Source organism: Canis lupus, chromosome 11 (assembly GCF_003254725.2).
Source record: "Canis lupus dingo isolate Sandy chromosome 11, ASM325472v2, whole genome shotgun sequence".
NCBI classification, from domain to species: domain Eukaryota; kingdom Metazoa; phylum Chordata; class Mammalia; order Carnivora; family Canidae; genus Canis; species Canis lupus.
The window spans coordinates 9,632,042-9,648,216 of record NC_064253.1 but is presented as its reverse complement, the minus strand read 5'-3'; the positions used below and the strand labels follow the sequence as shown (position 1 = coordinate 9,648,216).

At 41.0% G+C, this 16,175-nt stretch overlaps 1 protein-coding gene across 6 annotated transcripts in view; it reads right to left on the bottom strand.

The window, feature by feature from the left end:
* The window catches only part of LOC112650210 (uncharacterized), a 502,480-nt gene that overhangs the window by 423,198 nt on the left and 63,107 nt on the right, over positions 1-16,175 (bottom strand). The window contains exons 7-11 of one of the 6 annotated variants that reach the window (XM_049115982.1): positions 9,343-9,480; positions 6,889-7,002; positions 4,257-4,391; positions 3,016-3,132; positions 732-1,765 (exon numbers count right to left, since the gene is read on the bottom strand). The exons of 2 other annotated variants lie outside the window; for them this stretch is intronic. In XM_049115982.1, the coding sequence (XP_048971939.1) occupies positions 1,080-1,765; positions 3,016-3,132; positions 4,257-4,391; positions 6,889-7,002; positions 9,343-9,480 (1,190 nt within the window). In that variant the 3' untranslated portion in view covers positions 732-1,079. The remainder of the gene's footprint in view (positions 1-731; positions 1,766-3,015; positions 3,133-4,256; positions 4,392-6,888; positions 7,003-9,342; positions 9,481-16,175) is intronic. 3 more of the 6 variants (XM_049115987.1, XM_049115984.1, XM_049115986.1) reach the window with 3 other exon arrangements.

The following is a 16,175-nucleotide window of genomic DNA, read 5'->3' as shown; positions in this document are numbered from 1 at the left end:
CATGATTTCAGTGTTGTGAGTCTAAGCCACGTGTCAGGTTCCTTGCTGGGGGATCCTGCTTAAGATTTTCTCTCTCCCTTCACCAACACCCCCTCCATCCCCAACAACCCCGGTTGCTCTAAAAGAAAAAAAAAAAAAGGCAAGCCAGAAATGCCAGAAATGGTCCACAGCAGAAGAGTAGCTTCTTTTTCTCTCTTCTCCAGTTGCATCTGACACTTTAAAGGAAGCAGCCAGAACTACTGGCTCCTAGGATATATTAAATAGGAGTCCTCTGGTTGTTTCTCTCAAGTGGTTGTAACTCCCTAGCAGGTTCTTCCAGGTATGAAACTCACATGACATCTGAGATCTCACCCTCACCCAGGAAAAAGGTGGGACTGTGACTAGCCTTCATACTAACCCTTGTCCATCTCTGCTCTGCCCTTGAAAGGGAGGTAGGCCCAGGGCTAAGACTCCTGTGACACCTGGTTTATCTAAGGAATAATGGGCCCAGGCTTCTCTGCCCTACTTGACTAGTCTTGTCCTTACCCGTCTCCTCAAAGGCATAGGAAGGAAGCAATCTCATTAATTCATCATCCATCAAGTATTCCACCCCAAGTATATATTCCTCTGAAGAAAATTATGCATCATAGTTATTATAGAACCCAGGGAGACATCGCTGGTGGATGAACCTTTTCTCAGAACCCTGAGTCCCAGGCATCCTCGAGGTGTTCTCCTAGCCCTAGGGCCCTCACCTCTTTGACCATGTGGCCTCCAGCAGTCCCTGCTTCCAGGGAGTCTTTTTTCAGTGTAGTGGTAGAGAGGATACGCTGGTGTACGATGCTCTTTAGACTTCATGTGAGTGTCTTGCTGTTCCGCATGGTGAGAACCACCTTCTTCTCCTCCTTCTTGGGAGAGCAGTGGATAGAGTGGAAAGGGGTCCTCTGCTCCTGTTGCTGCTGGTGCACTGGTAGTGGCGGGGTGGTAGATGTGTATAAATAGAGGTGGGTACGAGGGTTGTTTAGAGAAGATAAAGAAAGCCCCTTGGTAGAGTCTAGTTTACTCTACTTTCTCTCTCTCAGGGGCTGAAGAGAGACTGTTTATTAGCATGAAGACATGTTCATGCCAGAATGATGTTCTTTCTGGCCTCGGTGTGTTCTCTTCCCAGTATTCTCCCCCCTTCTCTTCTTTGCCCTGTTCTTCTTGCTCTTCAGCCAAGCTAAGGCCAGATGGAAAGTATGGCAGCTAAAGCCCTCAGTGACCCCATGCTGGACGTGTTCCTGTAGGGCCTCTAAGCTGGGGAAGACCCGGCAGCAGCCCATGCACCTGAAGCCACTATCCAGGGCCACAAGCCATTCGGGGGTCTTGGCCCTGGAACATTCCTCCACAGCTGGAGTCTCTGCTGGGCTGTCAGCCTCCTCCTTTTCCTCTTGAGCTTCACTGTTCCAGCTGGACTCACTGCCAGTTAGGAGTTCCTTCGTACACACATGAGACGGGGTGACTTCTGTATGGACCTTTTCAGGAAAGGCCATTTCTTCTAGTCTTGCCTTCTTTGAGGGAGGCTCCTGCTCTTCCTCTGAATCACTTAAGACAGCCACCCCCCTTTTCATTTGGACATGCATGTAGTAAATTTTCATGAGCCTTTCCTTCTGTGGTTGTACTGAGGGCTCAGAGGGCTGAGTACTACTGACCAGATGGAATGGAAATGAGACATATGGAAAGGGCGAAGAAGTCTCATGTTGCTCAGATTGTCCAGGATGAGAAACATCTTGGTGTTTTTGATGGCTTCCTACGAAAGAGAATTTCAAACGTAAGACAAATAGAGTCTGTATGTGACTGTCCGGAGGTGTCAAGGTGGCCATGAGAATATTCCCATGCAAATGTGTGGAGCAGAAGTCTGTACACATGTGGTATTTCGGCATTCTATGAGTGGTGTGTTTTATTTGAGGTGTGTACCTGCTATAACTATGCGGGAATGTGGGTGTAGTGTGTCTTGTGGACTTGCATGTGTGTTTTGGGACACATCTGGTTGAACGCTTCCTTTAAGAATGTATTTATTTATTTATTTGTGCAAGAGAGAGACAGAGACAGAGATGAGCAGAAGTAGAGGGAAAGGGACAAGCAGACTCCTTGCTGAGCGTGGAGTGTGACATGGGGCTGGATCTCACTACTTTGAGATCATGACCCGAGCTGAAACCAAGAGTCGGATGCTCAAATGACTGAGCCACGCAGGCACCCCTGGTGACTGTTTCTGATGTTACTCAGAGGTGACAGTGAATGAGTGTGTGCATGTGTGTTACATAGTGTGACAGAGCATGTGAACAAGTGCGGGAATAATGCTGTTTCCTGTTGACACTGTAGCTTAGAATGCCAGCAGAAGTGACCTGAGCTCCTGAAATATGCCGCTCTGTGAAGTGCCCGAGTCTTCATGAGTGAAGTGGCATGTGGATGAGAAAGGCTGTACATGAAAGTCCATCCTCCTCAGGGTATATCCATTTTCTGCAGTTTGGCTTAGTGTGAGGGAGTTAAAACAGGTGATCTGTACAAGGGGTTGTAAAGGACTTATGGTATTAGTGTGTGAGTGGATGAGTCTGACTGTGTGAGGGAATGAAGGGACAAGGGTGTACCTATGCCATGCCAGAGACTGGGAAAGTGAATGAGGAAGGAAGGCAAGGAGAAAAGGAAGGAGAAATGGGACCAGAACTGGTAGGAAGGAACACAGATGCAGGAGTGTGGGTGAGGATGAGTTCATGCACCTCTGAGGGGGAAGGGTGTGATGAAATGTCCACACCACTGAGGTGCTCTACTTGACCTGAAGCTACAACGGTGACTGGGTCCTCCCCCTGAAGCTACACTCCCTTTCTGTTCCTCTGCAGGGGCTTCAGTCCTAGTCCCTCTGCCCTGAAGCCCTCTTCTGCTCTCAAGGGGAGAATAAGATAAGTCAGGCTTGGGCTGAGCAGCTCAGTTGTACCTGCTATCTCTGCTCAGAGGCGACCTGTGTATTTCCCTTACCGTCCTCTTTAGCGAGGATAAACTTACCAGAAGGGCAGATGCAGACGTATTCTGAGGAAGAAGACTTTTCTCCTGCAATCTCACTGCCAGGAGAGACCACATATGACTCAGGCTGAGGCACATTCTCTTGGTTCTTCCAGAATTCTGGGGAAAGGATTAAAAACAAAACAAAACTCTGAGATATGGCATCTTCTGGAGTCTGTGTCAACTCAAAGAGCTACACTGAATGGATATTATTAGTTAGACATCATTACCACACATGAGACTTAACTCTCATAGAAACTAAGGTGACTTTCTTCATTGAAATGCTACGATTTTCAGGTGACTTTATCTTTTAAAACTTCACTTACTCCTAAATATAACGAAATAATAATTAGTAAAACTGTATTTATAGTGAATGACCATGATATTATCTCGTGAGATTTCTGGACATGTGTAGAGAGTATTGGACACTTAGAACCATGCCTGTAAAACAGTATGCAGTCACTAAAGTAGGATATTCTCAGCTTGGTTTTCCTTATAGGACACTGTGCAATGAGGGGGCATGGGGTGCAATTTTATGAAGAATTCTGCATGTGTATCTCTCTACGTATGTACTGATATCTGGTATCTATCTATAACCCTTAAAAACACACGGAGGAGGTATGGATGGATAGATGGATGGATGGATAGATAGATAGATAGATAGATAGATAGATAGATAGATAGATAGATAGAGGGCAGCCCCAGTGGCTCAGTGGTTTAGCGCCACCTTCAGCTGGGGGTGTGATCCTGGAGACCCAGGATCCAGTCCGACTACAGGCTCCCTGAATGGAGCCTGCTTCTCCCTCTGCCTGTCTCTCTCTCTCTCGTTCTGTGCCTCTCATAAAAAAATAAATATAATATTTACAAAAGATAGATATATAATGTACAAATGCAGGTAAAATAAATTTTCAAGGTTCCCGGGGAACCCTGGTGCTGGAAATGTTCAAATTAAGACTTCACGGTCATGGCCCAAACTTCCTTTCCGAAAATATATTTCCACATTTCTCTTAGATATTTTATCTTCTCATTCAGATCTTTTAAGAACTTCTTCCAAAGAAGACAGGGATGCCTCCCTGGTACATTTCTGCTTATTAATTAGGAATACAGACCTTGGACAGTCCTCGTGAGAAGGGGTCCTTTATGGCATTGCGGGGCATAGGCTCGTAATTCTAATTTTTGGCTAACATGCTGCCTCACCTCCCTGCCTGATTTCCCCCCAGCCCCTCCCACTCCCACCATATTACCTCTGTCAAAGAGCTTGTCTGCAGGAGAGATACGGGAAATATATTCTGAGTCTGAAACTTCTGCCCTCTGGCTGTGGCCTTGGGCCAACCCAGAGGGTCCAGAAAGTAGAATGTCTTCATCTGTGTTTAAGACTTCTGGGAAAGAGAAGGACAATCAGATAGATGATATCTTTGCCTCCATTAAACATTCGAGAAATACCATGTATAATAACACACACAGCACTTGTTCCCAGGAAGATTATAGTCTGGCTTCTATCCAAAGGTCTAAAATCTAGGTACCTAAAAATATTTGCTGGAATGAAATGTCTGGTTACCTAAGAGAGCATGAGAGCCCTAGGTTGTTTCCTGCAGTTGATCAGAGGCTCAAATTCTTGCCTGGCACATGGTAAGGTGCCCATATTATTTGTTATTACTACTCCATTTACCACAAGAATAAATGCAGAGCAGGTATGTCAGTACAGGTCTTCAGTCTGCCACCTGTGGTTTATGATACCGAGGTCCTGCTGCCTCCGGGGAGGGTTAGGATTTACAGGAGAGAATGACAGACTGGGATCTGTTGGCCTCCTCTTCCACATATCTGCTCCTGTGCTCCAGGGACCTCACCTGAGGGCTCTGCTGCACAGCTCTGCAGGACTGGAGACTCCAGGGGGATCCCCAAAGCTGACTCCAGACGGCACTTCCAAGCATGGGCACAGCTCAACTGTCAGGAGCTACGGACTGGCCAAGTGGTTCAGCTGTCACTTGGCCTAGTTAGTGGTGTCATCTTCCTCATGTTCCACACACATTGTTCTGATCAGCTTTTGCCTCTATACTTACCATACTCATAAGCCTACCACTAAACTTTCCCAATTAACAGCTAAATTCTAAGTTGTTGATTGTTTTCCTAGTAAAATATGTATATTTCTGGGATCGGGTTTTACCTCTATCATGAACTTCAACACATCCCGAAAATCGCCAGTTAGTTTTTCTTCCTCTTAATCTACATTTCCAAACTCAACACTCAGTAAATAGGTAAATTTCTGTTCCTGATAAAATAACTCAAACATATTAAGTCTCTTCCTATGTTTAAAAAGTTTTTTGAAGCTTGTACCCAAATTTAACTTCACAAAATGCACCTACTTTGTCTCTTAGGTCACTGAAGAGTATCTGGTAGGTCATGTTATAGGCATGAGACAAGTCAGTGGGGGGTGGATTATTTTTTAGAGACGTAGTATGTGTACCGTGTTCGGTGAGTACTGTCTGATTGTGTACGTGTCTGTCATGTTTCTTCAACAATTTTACGTAGGAGGCGTACGGGTGCCATGGCCATTCTACGTAAAGGTAGCATGAGCATCATATATTAGCGGATGGTACTGCATAATCCCGTATATGTAAAGGTGGTATGAGTGATCTGGGTGTCATGTACTACTGAGGTTCAAGTTGTGACGTACTGTCTATTTGATTTATGAGAGAGATATGGACCTGTGTAATTTTGTGAGATCTGTTGAGATTGTGAAAGTGCTAGGATAGAGGCAAGGTTAGAGGCAAGACCTCACACGAGGTCCTAGATTATGGAATTACATGAGGGGCCTAAGCAACTTGGGACAGAGGAGTTTTACACGATGTTATATGATTGTGTGGCTTTGTTCACTGTTAATGTGAAATATGAAGTTCTACAAGAGTGAGATTATTTGTGTGAGTTTGAGATGATAGTATCTAAGGAATGACATTAGAGAAGGCAAACTTGAGGAATACATATGCTGCAAAATGAGTTGTGAAGGTTCAAGATATGAGGATCTGAATTTATGAGTCTGTCTGAGAGTATAAGGAAATGGGAGCAGAGGGATGCCTGGGTGGCTCAGTGGTTGAGCACCTGCCTTTGGCTCGGGGCATGAGCCTGGCTTCCCGGATTGAGTCCCACGTTGGGTCCCCTGAGGGAGCCTGCTCCTCCCTCTGCCTATGTCTCTGCCTCTCTCTATATGTGTTTCTTGTGAATAAATGATTAAGATCCTTAACAAAAAAAAAAAAAGAAAAGAAAAAGAAAAGAAAGAAATGGGACCAGAGAATGGGAAATGAAGAGACAAGTGTCAATAGGGATAAATGTGAGAGGACTTTGTGCTAAGACTAGTAGAGTGTGTGATGGAATAAATATTCCTGTGTGCTCATGAGGGTTAGGAGGTTGTTGGAGAAGAATCGAAGGGTCTCTTTCAAATCACTGCCCCTTCTTCCCCCATGAAAGGACATATGCTAAGGAGTTCAGTCCTCTCTTAGAGAAAAAAGCAAAATCTACTGGTTCCTTCTTGGATGCCCTATCTGTTCTTTGCTGGCCCATTTCACACCAGCTGTCAGAGATTTCTCCGAGAGATCTGACATTTCTTTAGTCTCCACCTTTGCAAACATGGCCCTGCACTTATGGATATTTGTCCTCTCTGAGATTCCCCTTGAATCTCCAGGCTTTGTTTTATATAGATGCAATGAACATCTCCTGGAGAGAAAAAAGACCTTGTGTTATCCTCTCATCTGGACATGGCTTGGATCACTTTATATCTCTCATCTATGAGTCTGTAAATAGAAATGCTCAGCTGGAGCCCTCAGCCATGCTTACTATCTCCCTTTGCCACTACCCACCTCCAGTTCAGACATCTCGACTTACCCGTATTCTTATTGTCAGAGGCACAGGGGAGGTCACTTGAGACAACGGCACTGTGTTCTTCCTGTGAGGTACTCTCACCAGGCTGTGGTGTATCCTTTTGCTTCTTTAAGATTTCTGTAATTGAATTAGAATTAAAAGATATATCTAGTGTTTCATATATTCAGTGCACTTGGATTGCTTACTCTGTGTCAGACACTCATGGATAGTATAGTCTCTTTCCTGGCCAAAGCTCCAAAATAGAAGCATTCGACCATTTTTACTTTTTCCCAAGTGCTCATGGCTAGCTGGATATAATATATGTACATTGTCTTTATTGAGGTCGCTGCGGTGTGTCTTGAAATTGTGTCATCACAGTGTACAGTCCATATATTTTAGTATTTGTTTACCTGACTATACATACGTCACTGTGTCTCACGCATTTCATCAGAAGATGCCCATATCCTATCTGCAGAGTCCATAATGTTACCTTTAAGGCCCAAGGGACTTTGCAGACATTATTAGATTAAGGACCCTGAGATGGGAACATATTTGGGATTAGATGAGCGGTCCATATGCCGTAGTTTAGACTTCTGACCTCTAGAACCATAAGTGAATAATACATTTGTGTTGTCCTTAATCCACTGTTTGCGGTAAATTGTTAAAGCCTTCGGTAGATGATAATAAATGCTCCACATACTCTGGACTGACTAGGGGCTTTACAAACGGGCAGGCTCTATTTACCTGATTTCCTTTCTTTTCTGAGTGTAGAGTTGTTTATTTGAGTCCATGGTGCCACCCATTCTTTGTGCAAAATAAGGAGCTTAGAATACTTGAGCTCCCAGTCATGTTGTATGTGACTGTCATGCAGTACTTCAGTTACATCTGTTTGGTGGATTATCTGCGAATCAGTGATTCCTGGTTTGGGTGTGGAAATCATCAAAACCTACTGGCATTCAATCACAGACTTCTCAGCTCACCTTCCGTTCCTGGCTTCCATTTCATCTTTCCAAATACGTTCTGTGTTTTCAAATTTTTTATCTTTTATGTTTTCTACTTTTTTATCTGAAACCTGTCTTTTTTTCACCCTTCTTTTCTTTATGATGTGACTGTTCTTTTCATCCAGCACATTATCTTATATTGTTATTAGATAATTGCTGTGGATATGGTCACTGCCTGACAGATCACCATTCTTTTGAAAGACGGTGTGCTTCTCCCCAGTTGCTTTAACATCTTTGTTATTGAGGTTCTGAATATTGGCTTTAGTGTCCTTAGTTTAGTGGGGATTTATTTTTGCCATTTCTGTAATGAGCTCCCTAATAATGTTTCCTGATTCTAAGGGTTTGTATCTTCCAGAGTTCTGAAAAAAACATCTTGGCAATTACTTCTTTATCTGTCTTACGTTCTCTGTTTTATTCTAAACAAGCATTAGTTTGATATGTCATTCTGTCACATTTTCTCCTCATTTATCTTAATCCTTTTTTCATATTTCCAATGTATTGATTACTCTGATTTATATTTGTAAGTAATTCCCTGGCTCTAGCCTTCAGGTCACAAATGTTCTTTTCCTCTGACAAATGTGATGTTTAACTCATCCACATTTTTTATGATTTCTAGAACATTATTTCTCATTTCTAAAACTTGTTTTTCTAAATCTTTTTATTGATAGTGCTTTATGTTTTTACTCGTTTAATAACTGTAAACATTCTTATTTACCATTCCTATTGTTTAATTAAATGATTTTCTTTGAAGCTAAATTTAGTGTTCATTGTGTTTGCAGAATCTACTTTAGATAATGTAGTTTTGTAGTTTTACATGGAGAGCTCATGTTCAGTAAGTCATTACCTATAAGACTCTTTTACATGGATGACTAACGATTCAGAGCTCTTTTACATTCCTTCAGTGAGAAATTACTAGAGTACTGCAATCTTTGGTTTAATTTTACATTAACTCTTCGCTTGTAGGTTTAACTGACATCACAGCAATTCTGGATACATCCCTCAATAAATGATATTTTCCCCAAAATGAATGCACAGAGTTTCTCTCTACCATCTGATAGTGAAAACTGTTTTTTTTTCTTTTTGTTTTTGTTTTTTTAGATTACTTACGTTTAATCATGAGAGACAGAGAGAGAGAGAGAGAGAGAGACTGGCAGAGAGAGAAGCAGGCTCCACGCAGGGAGCCCGACATGGCACTGGATCCTGTGTCTCCAGGATCAGGCCCCTGGTTGAAGGCGGCGCTAAACCACTGAGCAAACCGTTCTGCCCCATGAAAACTGTTTGTATTCAGTTCCTAGTGAGGATACAAGAACAAGAGACTCAGATTCCCAAATAAGAGATGAGAATAAGATTATAACTGGGTCTGATGTGTTTCTTTCTCCCACTAACTGAGAGATGCTGAGCTGGGTGTCTACCAGTCTGTTCAGGCTCCCATTGCCCTAATCTTCCCAGACTTTGCTTGCCTTTCTTTTCCCCTTACCAGTAGAAGACAGATGACTCAAGGAGGAATAACAGAAGTATTCTGATTCAGAGGATTCACCTTTTACCTCAGGGACCGCAGTATTGTCTTCCAAAGAGTGGCCAGGTGGTGGATCACATTTGCTTGATTTTAAGATTCCTAAAAAATTGAATATAAGTCAGAAAAACAGCTGATTCCATTCTGTTCCCCCTCCTATACTCTTCACCCTAACCTATTCTTCCCATTGATTCTATGGAAATACTTTGTTCTGAACAGTAATCTTTAGTTTGGGCAGAGAATTGGTATCTTTCAGCATCCTATTCTTCTATTTGGATCCTCTACTATGGGTCCTCATATTCATTCATCTTGGTTAGAATTTTCAGTACCATTTGCCTTCCTTTATATTTGTTACATTTTTATCCTCTGCATTCTACCTCCTAGAGATTTACTGCCTCAAAGGAGACAAAATCTTAACTTTTGAAGAACACATTCTTTATTTTTATGTCAATGTCTCTCTTTCCATGCTAACCAAGCTCGTTGCTCATTAGTTAATTGCTGAAAATCATCATCGCCTCTTATGGATATGTCTGATATGTGCATTACATACCTACTGTGGCAAAACGGTGTGATGGGTGCAATGTGCTTTGTGTCTATATGTTCCTAACATGTTGGTTTAAACAGAGCTAGGGCTTAAAGTGTAATTGATTTGGTGCTTGTGAATCTGAATATGAGATGAATTTTGTGTAAGTGATAATGGTATGTACTGCTTTCTGGGTTTCAGTTTAGCACATATCCATGTGTACAGATTCTGCGTCCTATGTCTACGGATTTCAGTGTTTATATTTTGTTATAGGACTTAATATTCTCTTCGAGACTAGACTTGACATATTTGTGAAATATAAGGGAAGAATGAAATAACATTAGAGGATGTAAAAATCAAAGGTTTTAAGAGAAAGAATAAATGAACTTCGAGACTATATTTATATTAATACATATGCATAGATATAATCTATATTTATATTTAAATTAGTTATATTAGATAAATTTCACAGATGTAATGGTGAGTGAAAGAAACCAGACAAAAACTATACATTGTATGCTTCTATGACATTTAAAAACAGGGATAACTAAGCTTGGGTTTTAGAAGTCAGAAAAATTATCTGTGTTTGTGTAGCAGGAACAAAAACATGGCATAGAGAATTGAGGTGCATATGGAAATTATAAGGAAATGAATGATGAGAATAAGGAGTGCAGAGAGAGTCTGCACCGGGATAACATATGTGCTTTTGCTGGTTGATACTGACCTACCCTTCCATGTTTCTCTGGTAAAATTCTCATACCCAGACCCTCTCCCACCATTTCCTCAAATAAAACACTGCTCTCTGCTGATCTTTTTGGGATTACTCCACTCCTTTTAAGTATTTTTCCCTTGCAACTGATGATTTCTACCACTGGTCAGAGAAGAAGACAGAGATACAGTTGGAGTTTCTTTCTGTTTTGGTCAGCCTTTCATCAACTGATGATCAGAATCACTCAGTTCATCTCTGGCTTCTACCTAGATTCCATTTTATTCAATAAACTCTCCTTACCAGCACCAGCGAGCTTTTCTTGGGAGGAGGTGCTGAAGCATTCTGAAGAGGAAGAAGAGTCCTTTTCTGTCTGGCCTGAAGTTGAGGCCACGGCGCTTTGTTCATGCTGTAGAACTTCTTCTACGTTAGTACTTGCTGAGAAATCACACAAAAATAATAAAGATGTGGCCCATGATTGGTGTTTGCGAATTTATCCATCCATTAAACAAACAAGAAGAGTATAGACAAGACACGTTTAGTGAACACACATAGCCTCCATTTTCATGGAGAGCATAATATGGTTCACTTATTGTGTTTCTATCAGGAGGAGTTGGGTTTGTACAATGTTCCTTGTAACTGGAGCAGAAAGTGCAAGCTATCTCCTTTCTACCTGGACATACTACTAGATTGTATTTATCAGCATCTCTTGCGGCATGTTCTGACAATGGGATTAAGTTTTTGAAAATGGAAAATGAGTGGAAATGACATGTGACCCTTCCAAACAGAACCAAAAATACCTCTTCTGGGTCCCTCCACGCTCTTCACTTTTCCAGCTAGTTGGGATGTTGATAATCCAGGGTCTATTTTAAAGCTCAGGTTGATGATAGCAAAGATTCTATCAGCCCTGGAGACTTGCCATATTCCATTTTTATATACTCTGAGTTGTTATATAAGCAAGAAACCGATTCATTTGTGTACTAGTTACAAGGGCCAAATCTACTCTCACTAATGACGTAAGGACGTAATGTGTTTTTGAGAGGCAAATAATTGGATCTGGTACAGAGTAAGTGGACAATTATATTTGATATTAATTACCTTTTCCTGGCATACTTATATTCTATATGTGTGTATATGGGAAACACAGTTATGAGTACATGTTTTCCATGTCTCATACTTTACACTCAATAACAACTCTCAACACGGGCTAATTTTATTGCAGGTAAAATACAGATAACCTCGCTTTCCAGGCTTCTCTCCCAGAAAGCACAAACATTGTTGCAAATATCAAGTCCTCTTCCCAAGTAGGAGTCAACACTTGTAACTTCAGGGTTAGCCTTAATCTGCCCTCCCCCAACTCCCCAGCACTGAACAATGATTTCTCCTCCTAGATGTTACTTGTTTACTTTTAATTTCCATAGCAACCAGAACTACTTCAGTTTTCCATTTCTTCAGAAACAATCTCCTCAATTTAACCATTATCATTAAACAGTGGTATATGTACATATTCTGCCCTTTTCTTGCATTTTAGATAGGAACCCCGCATTTACATTCTCATAGTCTGAGACAAAATTCTTTTTTGCTTCTGAGTAAGTAAATTCTGACTTTATACTCTCATCCCTGTACAACCAGTTTCAAGTGCTCTTTTAAAAATTTCTCCTTACTTCTATGAGCCACATTTTCTTCTTCATTAACAGGAGAAAGTACTACTGGAAAACTTATAATAACATCCTATACTACATCAATGCCCTTAGGCAGAAATAAAATATAGGAAAATACAATTTCCACAGAAAGAGTACTAATCAGCCACTCACTAAGTCTGTAGCGCAGTAACCCAGAGTGACATAGAGATGGCACAGGTCTTAAGCTGCAGAGACAAGGTTTTGGTCACTTGAATTTTCTCTTGACTCTCAGAGACTATCTGAGCCCTCAGAAAGACTAGCATATATACACATCCCTCCCCCGCTTCCCTTCTTCTCTCTCCTTTCTTTAGAGGCAGTTCCTTGTCACCCTGTGCTCAGAGAAGATGCTTAACACATACCTTTTGACCTCTTGACAGTTTGGGGGGAACTTGTCCTTTCTAGATGCTTCCTTTTTTGTTTCTGCTTCATGGTTCACCTCTTCAGAGAGTGACTCCAATCAGTACCTTTCTCCCTGAAACTCAGCTCAGAGAGTCGGCTAACAATAACGAAGAATCAAACTAGTTCACTTGTACACTCATGAACAACAAATCAGTAGAGAAACTACTTCCTCACTAAATCACTGTCCTGACCAGTGCTCAACATACCAACAGGGCTATTATGATGCAAGCCAGCATCAGTGTTCTGTGACCTAGGGATTACATCAGCACACACCAGGAACCCTGCTGATACTCACAGGATTCAAGGACTGCCACAACTCAGACTAGAGCCATTGCTTTCATCCACTGGGAACTATCATCAACTTGAATTTGTGTATCTTGCACTTGACATCAAAACAAGAGAAAAGAGGACTTGGATTAACTAAAGAACATTCTTTCTTGTGTCTACAGTAACCACATCATTGAATCTCCCCACAGAGAAGGCAATACCTGAGACAACTAGGGTTTAACCATGCCTGAATGATAGAAAACAATTCACATTAGATCTTATTAGTAATATTATTTAACTTATGTGAAACAGTTATAGCTTTGGTATATGTGAGTGTATAGGTGTGGATTTGAGGGCATTTCATAATTCTATACAACGCTAAAATATTTTGAATTTTCCCCCACCACTGGGAATAGGCTCGTGTATTTTTACAACAAGCCACTGTCTCTTTTGCTATTCTTTTCCTAATTATTTCCCAAGAGGTTTGGAGAAAGAGAAAACCCCTAAATTTACATTCCCTGGCCCTCATAATGAATCCTACTTCTGGTCAAGCCTAGAAGTCTCATTCTCCAGGCATCTGTTCCAGACCCCAGTCTATGTCCTCTGGAAACAGCTGGGCTCTGTACAGAGTCCAAACTCTGTGGTTAGCTCCATCCCACCTCCCATCCACCACTGCATACACCCCCCTCCCTCAGAGACAATCTGTATTTACCTTTATTTATCAGTTACACTAGAACCAGGCCATGGTCTCGAGCCTCCTTCAGTCTTCTCTGGCCCCAGTGGGTGCTGCCTCTGTACATTCCCTTCACTTACTAGAGGCTCAGCCTCTTAGAGTCACTGAATGGCAGGCACATTCATCAAGAATGCTTAGCCTTCTTACCGATCAGATAAAGTAAACACAAAATTAGATACTATTTTACATGTATCACATTGGTAAAAGTTAGGTCAAACTATACACATGATTATAAGGATATGGGTTTAAAAAAAACAAATCTTCATGATCTAAAATGTCTTCTGCAGCCATGCTGAAGAACAATTAGTCAACATATTATAAAATTAAATAAGCATATAAGCCATGATCCTATAATCTCATTCTTTAAAGGGACCATTGCAAGACTGATACTAATACCATTATTTATATTAGCAGGGAGCTGTCATGTTAGTTTAGTTTCCAACTTCAGAGGAATGGGTAAGCAAAGTGTGGTAGGGACATATGACAGAATTCATTGCCAGGAATAGAAGTCAAGCCCCTTAAAATACATGCCTACAGAGCAGAGCACCAGGAAGGAACTGGCAATCAGAGATTAAACCAAAAACAAAAACAAAAACAAACAAAATATAATCAATGAAATAACCACAAATATTTCCTTGACCAGACTAGTGACTAAGGAGATTCATGAAATTAAGAGTGAATACATTTTGGAAGAAAAAAAAAAAAAAAAGAAATCCACCCAAAAGTAAAATGGCTCAGATTATGTCCAGATCTAAGGAAGAATTGTTCTAAACATCCTTTACTGTGTTAATTCCCTATGTCTGCTACAGTAAAATAGAAGAAATTAGTGACTTAAAATAAAAATTTATTATCTCACATACAGTTCCAGAGGCCAGAAGTCTGATAGGGATCTCACAGCCTGAAATCAAGGTGTTAGTGGCACTGGTTCCACCCAGAGGCTCCAGGGGAGAATCTGTTCTCTTTTCTTTTCCAGGCTTTCGAGGCTGCCTGCATTCCTTGGCTCTTGTTCCCTTCCTTCATCTTCAAACACATCGCTTCAACAACCGTTTCCATCGCACATCGCTATTCAATTTTTCTCTTACTCCCCTCTGCTAAGGATTCTTTTTATTATATCAGCCCCACACAAGCAATCCAGAGTATTTCTCTCTCAAAATCCTTAACTTACTGCCTTCTGTGAAGGCTCTTTTAACACTTAAAGTAACATATTCAGAGGCTCTAGGGATTGGGGGAGTGGACATCTTCTTCCAGACGCAGGGAGAGTGAATATGTCAGCTACCACAGCAAGACAAAAACAAAGCATGTCAGAGTAAATTCACTCCCAGAATAAAATATGGTGAGGTAAGAATACAAATTCCAAATTAAACAAGAGTAATGGGGTGGGAGGTGGGGGGTGGGGGCAAGGCCCATTAACTATATTAACACACTGAGTAAAACAAAACAGGACAAAAGAAAGGAAAAATCCCCAGTTTGAAATTAAACATAACCCTAGGAACAGAAGAACAATGGCATGAGAGTTCTTCATGCCATAGGTTTTAAGCAACTATATTCCCCAAAACAAGAGCTCTAGGACAAGATGACAAGTCAATGCAAAGTTATGAAAATGGATAATTCAGAGCGGAGGGAAAAATAAAGACACTAAATAAGGTCAAAATGGGACCAATATACAAGTTAGAACCTGAAAGAAGAAAGATTTCAAAGTGAAAAACTGGCATATTGATTTGAGGTAAATGTAAAGGAAAGAGATATATAATTAATTAGGAGACAATGAATAAAAAAGAAAAGCCACATGCTGATACATAACAAAGAGGTTAACAAATAAATCAATTAATCGAGATATAATATCCATAGAATACAGGAAGAACTGAAGCCACAAATGAAAAGGGTATATATTTTTTCAGAAAAAAAAATGAGATTACAACTTACAGAAATTTATAAATCCCAGTTTTATATATATCTTAAAAGAAACAAACAAAATTCTTCAGGTACCCTCGTAGAAGAAGCAAGTCCCTGTAAGGGCTTAACATTAAGCTGGCTTCACCAATCCATAAAGCAAAATCTATTGCTTGAAAATAGTATAGTAGTATCTGCAGGTATTGAAAGAAAGAAGGTGTGAAACTGAGATATTCTTTGTAGCCAAGTTGTTTTCAAGTTCAAAAGCACCTGGCAGACATTGTCAAATGTGTGTCAAATGTTTTTTCTGGGAACACGTGTGTTCTAAAAGAGTCATTGCTGAGAAAGTCAACTTTGTGATAAAGCCAACTCAGAAATGCTGTGAAGAAAAGACAAGTGTGATACTCCGTGCCAAAAGACAGTGGGATTTCTTTTTTTAAGATTTATTCATTATTCATGAGAGAGAGAGAGAGAGAGAGAGAGAGAGAGAGAGAGAGGCAGAGACATAGGCAGGGGGAGAAGCCCTGAGCCAAAGGGAGACACTAAACTGCCCAGCCACCCAGGCATCCCAAGACAGTGGGATTTTGAAGCACACAG